At 40.8% G+C, this 21893-nt stretch overlaps 1 protein-coding gene across 2 annotated transcripts in view; it reads right to left on the bottom strand.

Annotated features, from left to right (window-relative positions):
* Positions 1-21893, bottom strand: part of THADA (THADA armadillo repeat containing) — a 427561-nt gene that overhangs the window by 285669 nt on the left and 119999 nt on the right. For both annotated transcript variants that reach the window (XM_075204151.1, XM_075204150.1), the window contains exons 25-26: positions 16321-16443; positions 559-650 (exon numbers count right to left, since the gene is read on the bottom strand). In XM_075204151.1, coding sequence (XP_075060252.1) covers positions 559-650; positions 16321-16443 — 215 coding nt within the window. The remainder of the gene's footprint in view (positions 1-558; positions 651-16320; positions 16444-21893) is intronic.

The raw sequence follows: 21893 nt of genomic DNA, 5'->3' as shown, positions 1-21893 counted from the left end.
CTTCTTAGTGTCTTTACAACGTTACATAAAACAGAATTGCAAGAAAGACGAAAACAGAACAGAAAGCCAATCTGGTTGTAACACATTCAGGTCAGTGATTAGCTACAACAAAGGCACTGCTAGAACTGGAAACAGTATACAGAGTGTATTAACAAACAGCAAAAAAAGAAATCAAATAAAATGACCCAGTGTCCTAAATTTTGAAGCGGCGCTAGCAGCCATGACTTTGTAGCCCTGCTCTAGAATTAGATTTACTTAAAGCTTATGCAGTGCTAATACACTGCAGACGGGTGACATCAAGAGCGATTAACTTCAGATGTTTGGCAAGATCCTTTTTTATTTTATTATTACATTTAGAAGACTGGTGATTTAAGGAGCAGATTACATTCTGAGACCAGGTTTTTAGGCTTGGCAAACTTAGGAAACAAGAAACAAGTAGAAAGGTTTTTTTGTAACATTAGTCGGCAGATAAACCCCTGAAAGCCAGAAACCTTCTCAAATTGGTTTTGGCCTAGATATTGTTTTTCACAAGTGATGTTCGTTTCAAGTGGTGCTTACCTATTTTTTTTGGAGCGTTCATCTTTTCCTCTTTTGACTCCAAATATTCTTGTAATCAACGTGCTGAAGAGAAGTGTGGAGGAATTTCTCACCTAATATAAACAGAAAACAGTTATAGCAAAATATCATGGGAGGAGAAAACGGCTTGCAGATGCCTACAACATTTTCTTCTCAAAACACCCCGAAAAGGGAAAGGTAAATTTAGAGGCGGACAAGTAGTCACCTGTATTCTGAAGCACTTAAAGGCCACCTCATCTCCAAACCAAGCAGATGTTAATGTTCATAAAGGCATTTTTAAACAAACCCATAATAACACCGGCACTAACAAAAATAAACACAAGTAGAGGTTTGTGTGCGATCAACTCAACATCTCTGGATTCTGTTACGTTCCTCTTACGGGCCAGACGTTTGTTAAACAAGGGATTTGTAGAGCAAAGCATAAAGGTACAAGTTGATCCAACAAGAAAAGGCATAAAATTGTAAAACTCTCATATGTATATAAACGTCACATACTAAGACATGATTTGAAAGCTTATTACGCCCTTAACTGAAAACTCAGATTTGGGTGAAATCAATAAAAGCTTGTGTCCTTGCTCCTGTGGCCAGCATGCTGGTCGATAACAGAACGTGTCATCTATATGAATAAAAAGGATGGCTCGGTAGGAGAGAGAACAGTCCACTGATGTCTGCCGCGTGACAGTCTCCTAGCGAGGCAGGCCTCTAGCATGGTGACCATAGAGCATTGACCATCTCTCTCAAATGAGATAGATGAAAAGACTAGCTATATCATGATTAATTCTTGGGCAGGCCAAAAAAATGTAAGTGACCGCTCTCAGGCTGCATTTGTGGTCATCGAACAACCCCCCACCCGCCCCTAATTCGCCACCATGTGATCCAGCCACTTGTGTGGTCTCTCGAACTTGGTCATCTGTATTTGGAGACGGATCATGCTGCATAAATTGCGGGACAGGATTGGCTAACAAGAAGCCACCAATTGAATTTGTGTTTACATTTACTGCGGAGCAGAGTGCAAGCTATCTGCAATGTCCGTGAAAGACAAATGAAGCCCAATTAGGGCTGAGATCATATAAACCCCAAGGTTGGGTGCTTTACACCAGCACTCTAACTCTCCCAGGAGTTAATATTAGCTCAACCCAGCTCTTCCATTTAGAATATTCAGTTCCCCCATTCAATATTTTCTCTGCTACTTCCTGTACATCTCTCTCTTCCGTATTATATTCTCCACCCTCCAGCCTCACTTTTGGGCTGAAATCTTTATAATTGTTTTTTCTCTGTTTAACATTTTACATTTTCAAATGAGGACAAAGCCAGGCGGCACAGAGCCGTGGTCAGGGGTCAAAACGCTTTTGTCAGAGGTTTGAGCAGCCGGGCTGTGGAGCACTGTCCCCCTTAATTGAGTGGCTGTATATGGTGACTCTGTCTGTCCAGGGATCCCCACTTAGCCAAAGGAAGGGGTGGTGGGTCTCCAAGCTGGCATTCGGGGGTGCAGCTGTGCTCTCCTTTATTTATATTACTGGGCGATGCTGTTTTCTTGCCACCAATTTCTACGGAAATTTCATTAAAGTTTTACAAAAATCAAACTAGTTGTCTGTAGTTATTTACTATCTACTTTATGATGTGTGTGCACAGATAATGGAGTGTTTGAGGTAAAGACACCAACCCATAGAGCAGTGGTTCCCAAACTTTTGCAGTTCACGGCACCCTTAGAGTCTCCATAATTTTTTTAAGGCACCCCTCCAAAATAATTACCGAGCAGTCCTGTTTTAGAAGTAGTTGGGTCAATGTAATTGTAATAAGTATTTAGGTCAGGACAGAAATGCTTATTTAGTTGTATGCAAAAATGCCCCCTCTGCATCCAGACACTCTGCCCTCTCTCACGCTGTCCCCCCTCCTCTGCCCTCTGTCACGCTGTCCCCCCTCCTCTGCCCTCTGTCACGCTGTCTCCCTCCTGTCACGCTGTCCCCCTCTTCTGCCCTCTGTCACGCTGTCCCAGCTCATCTGCCCTCTGTCACGCTGTCCCCCCTCCTCTGCCCTCTGTCACGCTGTCTCCCTCCTGTCACGCTGTCCCCCTCTTCTGCCCTCTGTCACGCTGTCCCAGCTCATCTGCCCTCTGTCACGCTGTCCCAGCTCCTCTGACCTCTGTCAAGCTGTCCCAGCTCCTCTGACCTCTGTCACGCTGTCCCAGCTCCTCTGCCCTCTCATGCTGTCCCCCTCTTCTGCCCTCTGTCCCCCTCCTCTGCCCGCTCTCATGCTGTCCCAGCTCCTCTGCCACGCTGTCCCCCTCCTTTCACGCTGTCCATCTCCTCTGTCCCCCTCCTTTCACGCTGTCCATCTCCTCTGTCCCTCTCCTGTCACGCTGTCCATCTCCTCTGTCCCCCTCCTGTCACGCTGTCACTCTCCTCTGTCCCCCTCCTGTCACGCTGTCACTCTCCTCTGTCCCCCTCCTGTCACGCTGTCACTCTCCTCTGTCCCCCTCCTGTCACACTGTCACTCTCCTCTGTCCCCCTCCTGTCACGCTGTCACTCTCCTCTGTCCCCCTCCTGTCACGCTGTCACTCTCCTCTGTCCCCCTCCTGTCACGCTGTCACTCTCCTCTGTCCCCCTCCTGTCACGCTGTCACTCTCCTCTGTCCCCCTCCTGTCACGCTGTCACTCTCCTCTGTCCCCCTCCTGTCACGCTGTCACTCTCCTCTGTCCCTCTCCTGTCACGCTGTCCCTCTCCTCTGTTCCCCCCCTGTCACGCTGTCCCTCTCCTCTGTCCCCCTCCTGTCACGCTGTCACTCTCCTCTGTCCCCCTCCTGTCACGCTGTCACTCTCCTCTGTCCCCCTCCTGTTACGCTGTCACTCTCCTCTGTCCCCCTCCTGTTACGCTGTCACTCTCCTCTGTCCCCCTCCTGTCACGCTGTCACTCTCCTCTGTCCCCCTCCTGTCACGCTGTCACTCTCCTCTGTCCCCCTCCTGTCACACTGTCACTCTCCTCTGTCCCCCTCCTGTCACACTGTCACTCTCCTCTGTCCCCCTCCTGTCACTCTCCTCTGTCCCCCTCCTGTCACGCTGTCACTCTCCTCTGTCCCCCTCCTGTCACGCTGTCACTCTCCTCTGTCCCTCTCCTGTCACGCTGTCACTCTCCTCTGTCCCTCTCCTGTCACGCTGTCACTCTCCTCTGTCCCTCTCCTGTCCCCCTCCTCTGCCCTCTCTCACTTTGCCCCCTCTGCCGCGCGCCAGCCATAAAAAAAAAAAAACAGAAACACTTACCAATCCGAGCGGCAAAGGGACCCAGCATCCTCCTCTCTCACGCAGCAGCTGTCACTGATATGACAGCTGCGTGAGAGAGGATGATGCTGGGTCCCGGCGCCGCGCGGATTGGTAAGTGTTTCTGTTTGATTTTTTTATGGCTGGCCCGCGGCACCCTTCAGACAGCGCCGCGGCACCCCTGGGAGCCGCGGCGCACAGTTTGGGAACCGCCGCCATAGAGCATTTATAGTGCCAGAGACAGGAAGTTTGTTGTGCATACAGCAACAATATTCCCCACAATTAGAACTTGAGATTTTTACATAAGTATTTGTGGATATTAGCAGTAACCGTTATTGATTGTTCTAGCTTTAGTGGTCCTTTAAAATCATTTTACATTTTGTGTGTACATGATTTTTTGCTTTTTAAAAATATAAGAGACACATACTGAAAAAAAGTCAGCATCCAGTAAACAATATGTGATTTCCTGAGCAAACACAATTGTTCTGAATATGAAAGAAGGTGAAACAGGTTCACTCACTCTATAAACATCATTTTTTAAGGGTTTAATTCAGTGAAAAAGTGTAACCCTTCAATATATTTTTTGTATCCCAAACAAATGGTGGCGGGAATTAAGCTTCTAAGCGGTTTCCAGTTCAAAATGAGTGTTGTCCATTCATTCATTACAAAGTGCTGTATTTGCCTTTCCACATAAAAACAGACACTTCCATAAAGCATAAATTGTTTTGCAGTTACGATAAGAATTTACAGAGCTGTGAAACCTGATGAAAGCTGTCAACATAATTATTTTATTTAGTACAAAGATTCTAACTGAACATGCAAGTTAAATACAAATATTTCCAAGCATACAGCAGCCAGTCCGGTCACGGACTCGGACTCTCCTTGAGAAGACACCATACTAGACAAACCTTCACAACAGAGGGCCCCATGGTTGGTTGCAAGGAGAGACAGATGAACTGGTATATCTTCACATTGTAATTGCTAATATGAGAGTTACAACACACTGTTCAGCCTCGCTTCAATATTCCATTGCACATTTGGGGGAAATCACAGTCTATGATGGTTGTCTACAGCAGACAGCAGACACGTTTAATATCCTCACATATAAGGCTGCTGGATAAATGACTTGTGCTCTAATAGTCATTTTCCTACAAACTTTACAGTAACTGATTTACTGACAGTGATATTGCTGGCTCTGCCTGAGTTTTCATGTCCGCCATTACAAACCTGGCACTAAGAGGAATATTTAGCAAACTGAGGCTTTGAAAAAACGGAGATGCTGCCTATAGCAACCAATCAGATTCTAGCTGTCATTTTGTAGAATGCTCTAAATAAATAATAACTAGAACCTGATTGGGCGCTATAGGAAACATCTCCACTTTTTCAAACCCGCAGTTTAGTAAATATACCTCTAAGATTGATGCAAGATGGAGAAGCTCTGCTCTCCTAAACAGACAGTTACAGATGCCAACCATCAGCAAAAGGATGGTAGGTGGATAGTTTATGATCTGTCTCAAACTCAGTCTGATAAATGACAATGTCCAATATTGAGTTTATTTGCTCTGTAAGAAAGGTGGTCACTCTACGTTTGTAAAAATAGTTCCTAAATCCGGGAACAAGCTTATTTTGGCTTTCATCAGGCTGCCTGGATGGCTCAGCCTCACAGACATTATTGATTTCCCACAGGTAAAAAGACAATTAGTGCTATGGGAACACTACTGTTCTGCTAGTTCAATGAAGATCTTCTGACAGAAAGTGCACCTTCTGAGTGAACAAAAGATAATTTAGTAGGTTATTAGAGAGATAATGCACCGATCAGAGGCAGGATAATGAATGTAATGTAGATGGTGATGGACGTTCGTTTGAGACTGGGACAAGGTTTTCCTCTGTGCTTTTCAGCCATGTTCTATTATCAAGCAGAGCTGTTTAATTGTGTTGTCCTGGGATGCTGCTCTCTGGGATGAAACAGCAGAGTTATGTCGTACCCCAAGGCAACAGACACACAACTCTAAATGATGATATCAACATGGGACTAAAAGGTACAGAAGCAATCTAAAATTATAAAGTAATGGGGTTTTTTTTGGGAGGGGGAGGTTTAGGTAGATGTTGCAGGAAGACATGTACAATTTATTACTCATCCAGAGGTGGAAAATCCCCTTCAGTTTGAAAAGAAATGCACCTTTCTCTTCCTTGGCCTCTCAATAAATAAGCATGAAGGATGTTTGAAGAACTCTCTATACTTTAATAGTAATTCCTTTTCATTGGTATAGCTGAGTGACTATTCATATTTGTTGTGCTTTGTTTATCTATAATTGTAACACTAGGAATAGTACTGTATGAATGTGCTTGGCAAATAAATCATTGTTTCCCACTGGGGGTACAAAGAGCTAAAATAAAAAGTTATCCTGAGCACTTTTGATACATAAGGATACAGAATCCTCAGGAAAATGAGTAAAGAAACAAATTTCTGTTGTTCTAACGAGAGACACAATCTTAAGTGTACTCTTCTCCCAAGTCATAGTCTCTATAGAAAAAAAAAATATGAAAATCTACTAGGTAACGATCTGTCTTTTTATCACCCATAAAAAAAAAATAACCAACAGTGTTTCAGCCTTTTGTAGTATTGTTCTACACAGTGTCCTTGGGCGGCTGCTTACTGGACATTCAGCAAGAACTCTCTGCCGCAAGTGTTTGGAATTCTAATCAGCCAGAGAACTGAACCAAAATGAAACTTTGTGTAGAAAGCAGCAGCTTTTGTCAGAGGACAAAGGCGTATTCTAAATCTCAGTACTGGTAATCAGGCTATGATGCCTATCTTCTGCTGAGATGGCGCGATGTCAACTTTTCATTCCCACAGATAGCCGTATTTGTGTCTAATTTACTCACTGGGTTTTCTGCAGTCATATTCATAAAGTTTGTCAGCTGTTGCCAAGTTTGACAGCTCTGTTTATTCTTATTGCACCTACGAGGCCATTTCTGTTTTATAGAAACACGTTTTTATAGGCATTGGTGCATAGCCTTTGTAGGTGTAAAGGCAACTGAGTGCTTGACCTCACAAAGGCTCCATCTGGACCGGAAAGAGTCAAGAAGATTAGTACCCTAAAAACAAGATCACCATTAGTTTGTGGAGTGCAAACGAAAAAAAAAGAAAGAAAAATAATATGAAAATATTGAACATCGGCTATGAAGAAATTGCAATTTTGCATTTAATTTTAGTCCAACTTTTTGTCCCAAACAATCATTATCAGTAATACATTAACAGAGGCTTAGGAAACCATTGGCAGAGGCTAGAAGGGTATGCTGAGGCTTGTAGTTATACAGCAGCTGGGGATCCACAGGCTACCTACAACTGCATTACAGTACACTTGTTACATATAGACAATGGAGCAGCCATTTTGCAGACTATCATTTTAATAACTATGGCAACCGGTGGAGGCGACATTTTGTAGGTTTACGTAATATTCATGTGACTATCACCTTATAAGCTCACTAGGAACCAGTCCCCCACACCCATTAGTAAAGAAGTGCCTAAGAAACGTCGCTGGTTCCTAATGAATCAACAGGTTCCATTGTTATGAATTTTGGTTCAACTCACAAAACGGCTGCGTCCATTGAGTACAGGCAACAGTTGCTCTATAGTGAAACAACAGATTACAAACAGAACAGTATGTAAAAGGACATTAGAATGAACAGTGACCTATCTTGAAAATGAAAGCTGTAAAAAGTATACACCAACCTATCGGAGATGCTTTGTTATATTACTGGTGAAAGTCTTGTACCATTTTTCACAATAATATGGACACCTGAGCATGTTATTTAGAGAAAATAAGATCTATTTTTTTTAACCAAACAAATCTAATAGCTGTTATTTTAATAAATAAATATGCATATAATTTTTGAGAATCTACTGGATAAATGAGAGCTATGATCTGATTGGATGCTACGGGCAACACCTGTGACACACAGACCTGTTCTCAATAACAGGTCACTGTCTCCCACGAGATCATTACGCTCTACTGAAATATTCTTTGCACCTGTGATCATTTTTATAATTAAACTGGCTACAGGGTGTTCTTTCTTCTGGTCAATTCAAGGGTGGCACAGACATACAGGAGATAAAGAATGAAAATAAAAAAGGTGTTTTACTCTCTCTGTGAAAGTGAAACCAAAACATTCCAGATGTTCTGAGGATTTCATAGTTTAATGGACCAGTAAGAGCTGCTCTCTACAGATCACCTAGATCTCCACTATAACTGTAACCCTAAACACGCAGTCATTGCCCTATACACCTACAGACAGACTCTGCAGTAGACAAATCAATGTACAGTAGAAGATAGAAGCCAGTCAGACAAATGTGAAGTCAGTCAATTGGTTCCCATACATCGTGACCTACGGGTATTCCAAACATCCTTTAACATTAGGTGCTGTAAAATACGTCTTATCTCCCGGCCACGCTCATACACTTTGCACTAACAAATCTGCCATTGTGGGTGATGGAAGCGGTAAATATTCTGTTGTGCTACTGCTAGCTGCGCACCCTGTAAATCTCCGTGCTCTCCTGTAAATATACTAGAAGGGTGTTCTTTGTGTTCACCATATGCATCAACAACATTTATTATTTAGCACCAGCATAATGCGTAGCGCTTTACAAATTAAACTGAGAATTAGGGATTTGTGGCTTTAGAGAAGTTGGACTTTGTTTCGTTTTCAGAAGTCTAAAGCTGGCCACAAGAGGGCCGAGCAGTGAAACCAAGAGACAGGATTATCAGTCCAACGTGCCACCCATGCGGGAGGCCAAGTAGGACCAGATCCGTCCATTCAAAGTCTTAGGGCTGGTTGTAAGGATCACTTCCAGCTCCAGAGCAGCTTGTTAGTACAGACCCACATAGTCACCTTCCAACTGCTTGTTCCATCTTGGCCAATAATAAAAAGCCAACTCTAAAATAAAAACAACCAGTAGGATCTCAGGAACATATCAAGATGAACTTTAGCCCTCATCACCCAGGTTAACGCTGTAGAGGAAATAACAGTGTAATATTTTGGTAGAGAATGCCAAAAATGATTACTAAAATTTATCTTATTGAGGAGAGCAAAAACTGGTGGCAATACTTAGATTAAACCAAATCAAAGAATTACTAATTATACAGTAAAATGTGACCAAACTATAGTCGTTCACCTACAGGAGCTAAAAATGAATAACTCAAAGCACGGGTTTAATGGGTTTCAACAAGCTAGTAAACGCTGATGCCGGTGCTCCAAAAAAATAATGTAAGCCAATAGACCTGTACACACGTTTTCTGACAGGTTACTGGTTCGTAAAATATAATGGCGTTCTACGGGAGTGCTCATTAAGTACATAGTAAAACTGTGCTCAGTACACACGTCTAATGCTCTGTTAAAAGCAAGGACAAAGTACAAGGTTATGGCTACGCTTTAACTAGCATTGTTTTCTAACACCTGTGTGTACAAGCCAGGAAGAGAGGAAGGGGAACAAAACAAAAAAAAATCTACAAACATAATAAAATATTACACTGAAATTCTTTAACTGTTTGGACACAATGGTTTCCATATTGTAATGGGACATATAACTCTCTGGTATTTAATGTAAGTAACCCCAGAATTAGGGTATGTCTCCTGGACAAGCAGTCCGGCCTCTCAACCTGCCTACTTCCTAGTGATGTGGGCGTGATATGGGCCTCCATGACGCAATTTGCGGAAAATCCCATCGATTTGACACCAAATTTACACAATTTGCAGCACCCCACCCCGTTCCGAACTCGTTCACTTCCCCTCTGGATCTCCCGGAGGGAATGGGGAAAAAGTAGGGAAGTGTGATGTAAGTTATTATACACCCATTCCCAATAGTCTAGCTAGCTAGAAAACTTGTATTATACACAGGAAGTGTTAGTCTCTGGTTATCCATTACATATTTGTGTTAATCTACAAGAGCAAGGCAAATATATTAGGGGAAAAAAGCATTCATAAAAAAAAAGTTTAAACTGTTTTAGAGATTTGTTTTGAAAAACCAAAAAGCCATCAGTAAATCTGAAATGAAGAGTTGACATCTTTGTCACACCAGGATACACTGCATTCTCCACAATACTGCTAGTCTTTTAGATCAGATGAAGATCCAAGAGATTCCTGGTCAGAATTCAAGGCACAGCCCACGGAACGATCATAAGCCTACAACGCTTCTAGGAAAACCTCTATTACATAAGGTTTGCAACAACCAAAATGTGGAATGAATATGAAAAATATAATAAACAAAAGTAAAACATAAAGCACAGCTGTAATCCCTACACAGAGCGGCAGCTTCCTATGCAAAAGTAAAAACATTCATCCAGCACCCCGTGACTCCCTCCTTTACAGACCGTACAAAACTTCTTTTGCAAGGATATTATCCAAGACAGAGCACTTTCAGAAATGATTTTAGCAGATGTTATATTTTAATAAACCTAATGATAGACATTTTTTGAAACGGCTGCTGTATCGTAAAATAAATGTACGCCATGCAATTTCTTCCCAGCGCTGCCTATGTATCTCATAAAAAGAGAAAGCTTGACAATAGCAGCTGTAAGCGCATAGTAATAGTCGCTGAGATTTACAGCTCCAGGTACTTACCTGACGTAACGACAGCGTGTCAGACATCGCTCACTCACAGCGCACGTTTATTGGCTTAATAAAACAGCAATGGATTTGTACAAATAGCTGCCAGTTAGAACTGAGACATGTGGCATATCTGCTAGAAAGAAAACAACTACTTTTTGCAGAATATATATATATATATTGAAAAAGTAAGCTATTAGACCACATAGCGACAGAGCAACAAATACAGAAAAAAAATCGTTTTTGGGTTGTAAACAATTGTGTGACCGCTGGAAGGAAACCTCACAACGCGATATAACGACAACACGATATAACGGCAACGCGACAAAGCCATTTGCCAATATATAAAAACTGCTACACATTACAAATCGGACCTGCGCAACACGGATGACCCTGTTTGTTATATTATATATGCACAAGGCTGAAAATACGCATCTTGGAGTGAAATATTCCCCCCTACTGTGACTATAAGGAACTAAACTGTTCCTTATAATACTGGAAAAGTAGTTTTAAGAAACAGAAATATATTAACATTTTATTGACCTTACTATCAAGGCACATCCATATAAAACCAAACCAGCTTATTTTGTGGGGGCTTCATGACTGACCTATGTACATAGCACTGTGGTGTTCTACATATGTGATCCAACATTGCTACTGTTGTAATATTATCTATAAATATATACACACATAGGCGGAACAGCGCATAATCAGGCCTCAAAGCTAAATTTGTGTAGGGGCCCGGTCATCTTGCTCTCAAAAAAGCAGAGGGGAGGGGGCTATACTGGGCATGCGACAGTCAAAAGAGGACTCCGCTCTTTTCTTTTGAGGGCAGAGCAGGGGGGCCTCAGGCAGGGTCAGTTGGAGAGCAGAGGCCTTGGAAGCAGAAGGGCGGCCTGGCCCTGGCATCATCACCAGTTTTATGCTGCACTTTGCTACATCTTCAACCAAAGTATGCTGGAACTCCCTATGATAGGTGTTCCCCTTTCAGTCTGATGTATGTATACACTGTTCTATCATAAGCTGCTCAATAAAGTTGTTGTTCTGAATGCGCTATGAAGCGCCTCCTGTTTCTTTTTCAGAATCTCCGCAGCCCGTTAGGCCTCAGGTACAAAACAAACAATTGGCAATTCAGATATCCATTTTGCTGAGAAGATTCTATTAACAAAGAGGCTATACATGTGTCCTATTATAGAGACACACGCACACAGGCAGAGGGAGATCATTTAGAAATATATTTTCTTTTCATGTTTATCATTTTACAAATGCACAATCCTTGGATTTATGATAAACCGGAATCAGAACTAACCAGATTTCTGCTTTAATAAGCACAGTCCGTAACACGGGAACACACAGCAGTTGCTTCTCACCAAAGCAAAGATTCTAAAACAAAACATTAATTTAGCGTTCAACTTGTCAGTGCCTCTCCTTGGCACTTGGTGTATTTTCCTGGAGAGTTGGGGAAAAGGTTCGGAGGGTACCATGGCACCAGGTCTAATCTGTCCAAAGACGTGACAGTGGAAAGCAATAACTCATGGCTTAAGGTCTTGGGAGCATAACGATTTTATGTGCAACAGATGTTAGGAGTGTATGAAGGTGAGTATACATAGTAGTAAACTATGCACCATTCCTCTTCCCCAGTACACTCCCAGAGTGAGATTATTTGCTATACTTTGGTGCATAACAACTAGGAGACCGTGCAGAGAGTTTTAACCTCACTGTGGATGAGGCCAACAATTCACAGACTAACCCTTTCACTGCTGTGACATGCTAAGGAAGGAATTAAATGCTTGCCTAGCTAGCCCTCAATAACCAATCACAAACACCCTTCCCAGTCGTATTTTTAAGACAGAAGACGTTTGAAAAAAAAGCTCAGTGCTACTTAGAATCCGCACTTTACTACAGTACAGATCTCCATTAATGGCTGCGGCAGAAGAATTAAAAGCCGGCTGCATTTTTTAAATCTTCCTTTTACAGTTCGAATATTCAATTTAACAACGGTGCTCTGGGATTTATATTTTGATCAATATGTCCCAAATGTTCCCAGGAAAAGGAACCCTGACATCTCCACTGGACATTTGTAGAGCACGTGAAACAATAATATATGTGGTGAGCGAGAGTGCGCCAAGTTTTACTATTAAAATACAAGAGAGAACGCTGTGCCTCTATTGGGCGAGTGATCAGAGAATTATTTGGTTCTTTGGAAAAGTAATCATTCACCCTGCATTATATGATTAATTAACCAAAATAAAAATCCTGGAACTCTGCTGCTCGTTTTTAAGCCAATATATTTAGAACAATATAATTAAGTTATTTACCAAACCATGTCATAATATTAAATAGAAAAAACATTAACAGTATCATTAAGGCTTTACAGGGGAGAATGGGGAAAAACAGGAATTTGTTATTAAGGTTGAACACAAAGCTTAATTCTTCTCAATGCCAAGAAATATCTGATTGAATCACTTACAAAATCACATGATTAATGTGCTATATTGGAGTCTATTGCAATGATATTTATTGGCATTAATAAAGGAGGTTAGGTGTAATACATTTAAGCGTTAGGCCAGAAGTTCAATAAGATCACAATTAACAAAGTTCACATAACCAATCCAATCATCTAACCAATTTAGGCAGATAAAGTGACTTACTGCTCTCACTTAGTACATAAAAACCGGTCCTAATAATACACCTTGAAGAATATTAGCAGTAAATAAACACAAAAACACAACTGCATACATCTGAACCACAGGAAGTCCAGTAGTGTGACTGTGAAAGGTAAAAGAATCTTCAGGGTAATGGTACAATCCTAATGTCAGTGACAGAATAGCAGGTGACCACTACATTGCTCTCTATGGATGTGGGAGACATGTTTCCTTAGATGGGCAATGTCCACACAAACATCTGCATTTTATGAACATTTTAATAAAAATAAGCAATATAAACCACGGTTATAGAAATGGATCATGGACCACTTACGTCAGTCCATGCAGGAGATTTTGATATGTTCCGTATTGAAAAAAATGTTCTTTGTTATTAAAGGGACACCTATTCTATTGGTAAAACTGCTATATATTCTGGATGACTCTTTCTGAAATTTAAAAAAACAAAGAAACAATCTTGTCAATCTGAGGTATTAACTGTTAACATAGGAGTTTATAAAGGGACCGGTGCAGAATTGACAGATTGCTCACGTGTACAACTTACGTCCGTATATATCTTGCCCATCCGGCCCATTGAGCTAAGAGACGTTAACACAGTGCAGTACAGTGATGGCGGGCAGATACAAATTAAGCACACCCCTTTCAGATACCTCTTTTTGAGCTACTAAATTTTGCACCTACTTAAACTGGGTGCACACTTGGGAGTTGATGATGATGACTGACACATCTTTGCTCGGGGCAGCACAAGAATTAAGATGCGTACAACTGAAAACACAGCGGTGGAGATACAAGTGTGCAGATGTATCTGTGCTCCTACACGTACGAGGCATCTTCATGTCCAACTTTAAATCAGACCCATAGAGAGTGTGATATTTTACAATTTAGCCAGTGTGTAGCAGAGTAATTAACCATAAAAACCTAAAAAGTACTTCCCATGTTCCTATCCAACACGTCCATAGCTCGCCTGCATAGCAATACCTCTACGCCTGCAGCATTTTCTAGTATTCTATTCATGGCGGCTGGAGCCTGCTATACAGCATAGACAGAATGCCAGGATGTTGGTAACCATGGTGTCTCCGCCATGTCAGACCACAGCTATAAGACGACCATTTTGTCTAATAGCTGTCTCCCACACACTAAAACGTAATACAGACAATAGGAGACTCCCTTTAACTTAAATCAAGCTTTAAATACAAACAGTATATAGCTCCAATTAAAAAAAAAATATTCAGTAAGTAAATTGAAATTGTTACCCTAAGACTACTTGATCATCTGAATGGAATGCCAAACCAAGATGGCTGCTCCTGCGCATCGCTGAGAAACACGTGTATCAGATTGCCAGTTTAACCTAAGTATAAAGTCAAAACCTAAACAGATTGGTAGGGATGCTCCGCTAAAATTACTAATCCAAAGGAAAAAGAGGCAAATCCCTTCCCCTGCAATGGCTGCTTTGCTCTCCAGCCGCTGTGGAGATGGGTCACATGACTCTCACAGATTGATCGCCAGGAGCTGAAGGCATTGCCGCTGCATATAGTTACTACCGTTGCCCTTGAGGGTCAACTTAATAGATGAGGGTGTAAGATATGATGAAAGCCCAACAGGTCAATCCCTTCATTGGCCATTTAAAGAGGACCTGTCATCCACACAGTTGAAGCATCCATTGTGTGGGCTGAACCAGTATCAGTTTGCTAGGAACCAATGACATTACAATCTCCACAAACTGAGGGTTGGTTATAGAGCTAGGGTGACCCCTGCATGTCCCTACCGGTCTGCCTAGAAGTTGCTTTACTGCTATTCACCATCCTACTGGCACATACCACAATGGATATTTTACACAGGTGTGTATGAAACGAATCACAAAAACGCTAGATCTTTATAGCCACGCACAGGTATCAGAATGTGAGCCAACTTTCTGAACCACTCACAGCCCCGTAAGTATTCTATGTAAGTAGCATCCTCATATTTTTGTTCTATCCATAATATCCTGATTATTCCCCTTAAAAGGACATAATTAAAAATGAAAATATTTGGTGAATGTACCTTAGGCGCACATACCCATGTAAAGGAGCCTTTAGCGATAGTTCAGGAGAACCGTCTTGGCACGATTAACAGCAACTACATGCATTGTGTTCCACACAGATGGTAAATGTGAGGAAAGTGTTGTTAATATACTGCAAGCTTAGGTGTAATTAATCACTATGGCTAAATTTGCGTGCTGTTCCCACTACTACTATTACAGGCACAGCAAACAGAAAAAAAGAAAGAAAATTACATGAATTTCTCCCAGTTTCTCTAATTGCCACATTTTACACATTTCAGACATAGGGATGAATGATCCTTACGCGGACATCGCTTGAACAGGGATTTCCGCGTATTGGAATACTGTAATCACCGTAAAGAAGCACTTAGACTACTGATCAGAATGAGCGGCATTGAACGCTTCACAGGAAGGGACAAATGATGACTAAAGAGTCTCTTACTATAGAACATTCACAGTGATTGGAGGACATGGTGGTTTACTAGAGAAGTTATTACATGTTAATAGAAGTCTGTTAATAAGTAGAAGCTGACAGTGACTGCAAGGACTCTTGTCCCGATGGCTGCTGTGAAACGTAGACAACCTATGATCCAGACGGTCTTCTAGCTGTTCAGGGGGAAATTGTAGATTACGTAACTCTGGATTTTCAATTCCTTCTCTGCATGACTGGTCTGAAAACGGTTAATTGTAATGGTTATCTATATCTCTGAAAGTATATAAAATATAGACCAGGATGGACCAAATAAGGTAGAATCCAGGAGTCACTTAGTAAACTCTAGATGCCGGCAAGAACCTTCAAGGTGCCAGGAATGATGCGAACACATTCATTATCATGATCTATTTATATAGCGCCACTAATTCCCTAGCGCTGCACAGAGAACGAACTCACATAGTCCCTGTCCCATTAGAGCTTACAATCTAACATACACACACACACAGACAGACCGAGAGAGAATAAGGGCAATTTAATAGCAGCCAATTAACCTACTAGTATGTTTCTTTGGAGTGTGGGAGGAAACCGGAGCACCTGGAGGAAACCCACGCAAACACGGGGAGAACATACAAACTCATTGACACAACTCAAAAACAGTAATTTGTCCGGCACATTGGTTGTCTGGCTCCTGACCAGCCCCGATAAAGAAATCAATGTGCCCCATATAAAGAGATAATTAAAGACTACTTACAGCCCAGACAGGAGAGGTAAATCCAAGGATGGCAGCCTGGGTCCCCTCTCCGACATAAGGAATAACATTTTCACCTAGGTGAGTATCTCGGAAAACAGCTCGCAAAATATTTAAAGCGTGAACCTATGAAGGAGAAAAAAAAAATAGCATTTAGCTGTCAATTTTCTTTTACAATGTGTATTTAGAATTTCTGTGTTGGTAACAAAATGTACCAACAAACTGTTTGTACCAGCAGACTGCATAAAACCATTTAGTTTCCAAGCTAACAGTAAGTGGGGTATACATCCTGCAGAGTGAAAGGACATTTTTGGTTAACATGTTGTTTACACTTTAATACTTGGATCTAAAATCTCCACCAGGAAAAGAATCACCAAAAAGAGACAACAAAATCTCTACAGATCACATTGGAAAAAGCTGTAAAACCATCTAATCTCTAAGTGGATCTCAACATTTATATAAATATTACATTTCTCTTGCTTGTAATGTATTGTTTATAATAGCCGAGGAGAAAACACACATTCTCACTAACTACTATAACATAAAAACAACCCTTTAAGCCTTGGAACACACCGTCCCCCTCAACGCTCCGCGTCCTCCGACCTGACCCATGTGCGATGACCCTAACTCTTCCCGACACATATCTCCCCCTCTGCTATAGGCTCAACACACCCTAGTTATCCTCTAAATACTTACAGTGCTTATCTTTGTGGTCCTACCCCCCTCACCCCTCCCCCACAATCCCTTTTGTTCCTACACCCATTTTATATTACTCTTTAAAAATGTAAAAACAGGTCATTTTTGTCTAAAGGTTTCCTAATATGCGATACACCACAATAACTGTTGTGATTTTACTATGTATGCTATTATATTACAGTGTTATCGTTTTGCTGTCTGTATTTTCTTGATTGGCCACTGAAAATAAAAAATTATAAAAAAAAAACAAAAAACCTGTAACACAGGTATGTTGTATCCAGACATTCATTGTCAGACAGTCGCTGATAATATCACACAGAGAAGTGCGGTCACTGTGAGGAGTGCTGCTAAACAATTCAATAAGGAGGGGAATGCAAGGGGTAGCGTGGGGAAATATTATGGATAAATGTGAATAGTCCTCTAAATTATGAAAACCCCAAATCCCAAGCATTCTGTAAAACCGATCCCATACCTTTCTTAGGCTTCTTAACCACTAGCATCAAAACTCATTCTTTTACTAGCGTTTTGTGACGCTAGTAATCATCATCATAATCATTTATTTATATAGCGCCACTAATTCCGCAGGGCTGTACAGAGAACTCACTCACATCAGTCCCTGCCCCATTGGAGCTTACAGTCTAAATTCCCTAACACACACACAGACACACACACACACACACACACACACAGACTAGAGTTAATTTGTTAGCAGCCAATTAACCTACCAGTCTGTTTTTGGAGTGTGGGAGGAAACCGGAGCACCCGGAGGAAACCCACGCAAACACGGGGAGAACATACAAACTCCTCACAGATAAGGTCATGGTCGGGAATTGAACTCATGACCCCAGCGCTGTAAGGCAGAAGTGCTAACCACTTAGCCACCGTGCTGCCCAGTAATCGCATGTATACAGCTATGAGGTGGAGCCTACTGCTTCCAATGACCCATATACACAGATGTGGCGATGTCTCTAAGACTGATCTATTTACTAGTGCTCACTGCAAGTGTTAATGGAGTGTTAAAATATTGCAATAATTAAAAAGAGGCATAATTAACATGTTTCAAAACCACTATGAATTGCAGCCAACCGGTTCATCCTTTGGCATAGGTTTAGGTTATTTTAAGCGTTTTACCAGAATCGCTTGGACAAAATTAGACACTTCGATTGGGAATTGTTGATATAGGGATCTTTTCATATATATTTTTTACATATATGTTTGTAAATGTTATTGGTAACTTTCTTATATAAGTCAACTTGTATTTCAGGGTTATTGGTCTAACTTCAGATCTAGGCAACCTATGAAAAAAATGTACATTTTATTAATATAGGTATTCACAAATAAACGAAGAAAACCTTACATAATACCAACTGTTTTTGGTTAAAAACACATTTGCACATGCTTTTCTACTTAAATCAATGCTTGGATCTAGGCCACATATCTTGTTAATAAATAATAGCCCGCTTCAAAGTTATAATCTATTATAACCTTATATTAAAAATGTTATCATTACCTAATACACTGCTTTACCTGCAAGCATAAAATATTCATTCATTTAATTAACATAAATCAATCTCACATCCCAAACGCGCTGTCAAATCGTTATAAATTCAAACCAAAGTGCCTCAGGTGGTTCTGGGAAATGTCCCAGACTCTCTTGTAAGAGAGAAAAAAATAACTAAACATGTGACATGGATATTCATCTGGTCTTAAACACAAGCCTCAATAGGGGATTGTGCAATTGAAAAAAAAAAAAAAGCAAGCTGTAAAAGATGTAGACATAACCGATCAAACAAGCTTAAAGCGTAAAAACGCACAAGTAAATACATCAGAAGACTGCAGAGTCTCAGTGATAAAAGTCAGAAATATGTTTTAGCTTTTGCTGCGGTTTGCAGAAAAAGTGAGATCTTGCTTCAAGATGCTCGTATAGATTAACATGCTAACGGTACTGTACTTTCCGCTCTACAGATTAACCCATGAAGAGAGTTCGGCAGCATGAGCAATGCTGTGCTCTATGCAAGTCAGACATTCGGAAAAACAGAAGCGCGTGAATTGTGCAAAAATCGCAGTAATGGATTGAGACAGATCATCCTCAGGGTTATGGTCTGAGATGTTGACATTCTAAATAAATCATACAAGACTGACATGCATATAAAATAACAACAGGTTACTAAAGGAATATTAAAATAAAAAATATACACAATTATTAAGGACAGTTAACTTTTTTTAGAATTTCATTAAAGTGGAACCAAACTTGATAAAAAGCTATGACACTTCGTAGTGAGTTGTGGATAAGTATTCTTTCCCATTCCTTGAATGTCAGAACATCTATGAACTCACGAAAACATATAGAAGTTGCTCACTAAATGTTGCCATAGGTTTATGAAATCTGTCTCACATCATAGTCAGTGACTTCAATCAATGAATAAATTAACCTGTCCTCCACTAGAGAAAGGTGAACAACAATACATATGGAGAAGTTTGGTCTAGACACAAAAAAAAGAAAATGTAGGTGCTCACCTACATGTGTAAGTCACATGAAGGTGGAGAACCCTTAGTATGAGTGTAAGTTGCTACACTGCTTCCGGTGTACATATAATATTTAAATATTCATTGAATGCCACCAAGTTGTCAAGTAGTCTTGCGCAGGAAGAAGAGCCATTGTCTCAATAATAGGAAAAGGTAAAAGTGAAATGACCCTTGGTCTAACTAACTTACACGCATGGATATCTTGGAAAGTGGTGTCCTAGGCACTGATTTCAAAACCAATAGATACAGCGTCACCAGGCCGATTTTAAACTCAGCCAATTTCACAAGTATAACTTAGCAAAGTGTTTCTCAAACTGGGTTCCTTAGAAGCCCAAGGTTCCATCAAGGGGTGTTAGGGTTCACACAAGACAAAAAAGCCACCACTGATTCGGACAACTCATCACTGCTTCACACTAGAAGATTCATAGTACTGTAACCCATGACGACTCGTCACAGAACGTAGATCGGACATATCAGCATTAATTTGTCTTTTATTTTTGACTTCCTTTTTTACCTACTACTCAAATATATATTATTTTAGTGAAGGTACCAAAAACTTGTAGCCTAACTTTGGAGTGGCTACGATATGGCCAGGTAGGAATTCCTCAGTGTGTTCTGTAGCATCTTTTTTTAGGGTTCTGTGTGCCAAAATAGATTAAGCACCATTGCCTTAGCCGAACGGTGAGATATGATTTTCAAATTATTAAGTTCAGAACTTTTTAAAAAGATGACCTGTCACCTCTTTTATTAAATACAAGCTGTTTATAGCTTCTAGCAACCCCTGCACCCCCTCCGACATGTTAAAGGACCAAAGTGGCTAGATCTCTCCTTTGAGCCTTAAACGGGTACAACTTACATCGTGTATGGATTCAAAAAGTCCACCGATCCTGATCACCAAATGACTGGGATCTATCAGACTGGAAATCCGGCCAACAGTGACCGAAACTACCCGTATGTGGTCATTATCTGACCCGTTAATGGTGCTCTGCCAAATCTGACCCGTCACTCGCATATGGCCAAAGCTGACAGAGATTTGGCAGTTCGGGCCTATTAAATCTTGGCAAAGAACCACTAAATCTAAAATACAAGTTGATATATATACAAATAAAAGAGCTGCTAAGAAAATTAACTGTATGTATATATATATATATATATATATATATATATATATATATATATATATATATATATATAACAAATGTGCTATAATGTAAACAGGCCTATCAGAAGAAATATATCTGAGATAAGTTCGAGATGGTGGGGGGGATAATTTCCAGCAGACACAGCAGTCTTCCTGTCAGTAAACCCACTGCAGCCAGACTCTCTTACCCATCTTTTGCAGATCATAGCCGATACCAGATAACAATAGCTTGTACTCAGCTATCCAGCTAATGTAAATAGAATGTTAAACACATCAAATCCTGTCAAGGTTTAGGAACTGTTACATAAAGAATTGAAAATGTTATTAACAGTAGTTCTATAAAATTTAAATTCTATTTAAGATTTTTTTTTTTGCTCTTTAAAATTTAAATCTATTAGTATTGGTAAAAGGGGAACAAATCACAGTCACCTACCAATTAAACTGCAGGGGAAAAGAGCAGGTAAAGCAGCAAGCTGGCTAGCAGGGTGTTCCCAGGGGCACCCCTCTATCTGCTATAGGTGCTGGGCAGAACGGATTAATAAGAGATTGTCCGAAGGTGGCAACACCCTTCATTGTTGGGGTAACTTTCAAGGATTGCACTAACGCCAAAAAAGCAACTATTGGGAGAATCACCAGAGAGTCTTTCCTGTTGCTGCCGTTACCTCCCATATAACTCACTTTAAAAAAAAAAAATATTTCTAATATTCTACAAAAACAAAGCCGAACAGTCTGGAGACAAGAATATGAAGTGCAGTGATGGGGAAACTGGTGTGGTCTCTGCACAGGGAAAGGTTTTTGTTTTGTTTTTTCCAGAGGTGGTGGTTTGAGCTGTTGGTATTTGGGGCTGTGGAGTCATTTAATTTTACCTATTTTAGGCCACGTGGGTCGTATTTCTAGGTGTGTAGTAGGAATAGATCACCTCCTAATAGCACTGCACTGCTGTCACCTATCTATTCTATGCAGACCTTGGAATCCCGTGACTTCCTCTTCTCTAATAAGACAGCAGCAGAAAACAGCTATTGTGGATATTCAGAGAGAACCATCAGCCAAAGGAGAAAAGATGAAGAGCAGGTAACAGAAGATGAACAGAAGAGTTGGAGGGAAATATGACTGTGCATTTTATCCAGTCTTCCAAAATACACAGAAACAGACCTGGCTCCCATCAAAGAATGACCATGAATAAATGCTAAAACTCATTCCCAATATTCCCATA

The sequence above is a fragment of the Mixophyes fleayi genome, chromosome 3 (genome assembly GCF_038048845.1).
Source record: "Mixophyes fleayi isolate aMixFle1 chromosome 3, aMixFle1.hap1, whole genome shotgun sequence".
NCBI classification, from domain to species: domain Eukaryota; kingdom Metazoa; phylum Chordata; class Amphibia; order Anura; family Limnodynastidae; genus Mixophyes; species Mixophyes fleayi.
This window is presented reverse-complemented; position numbering and strand designations above follow the sequence as displayed.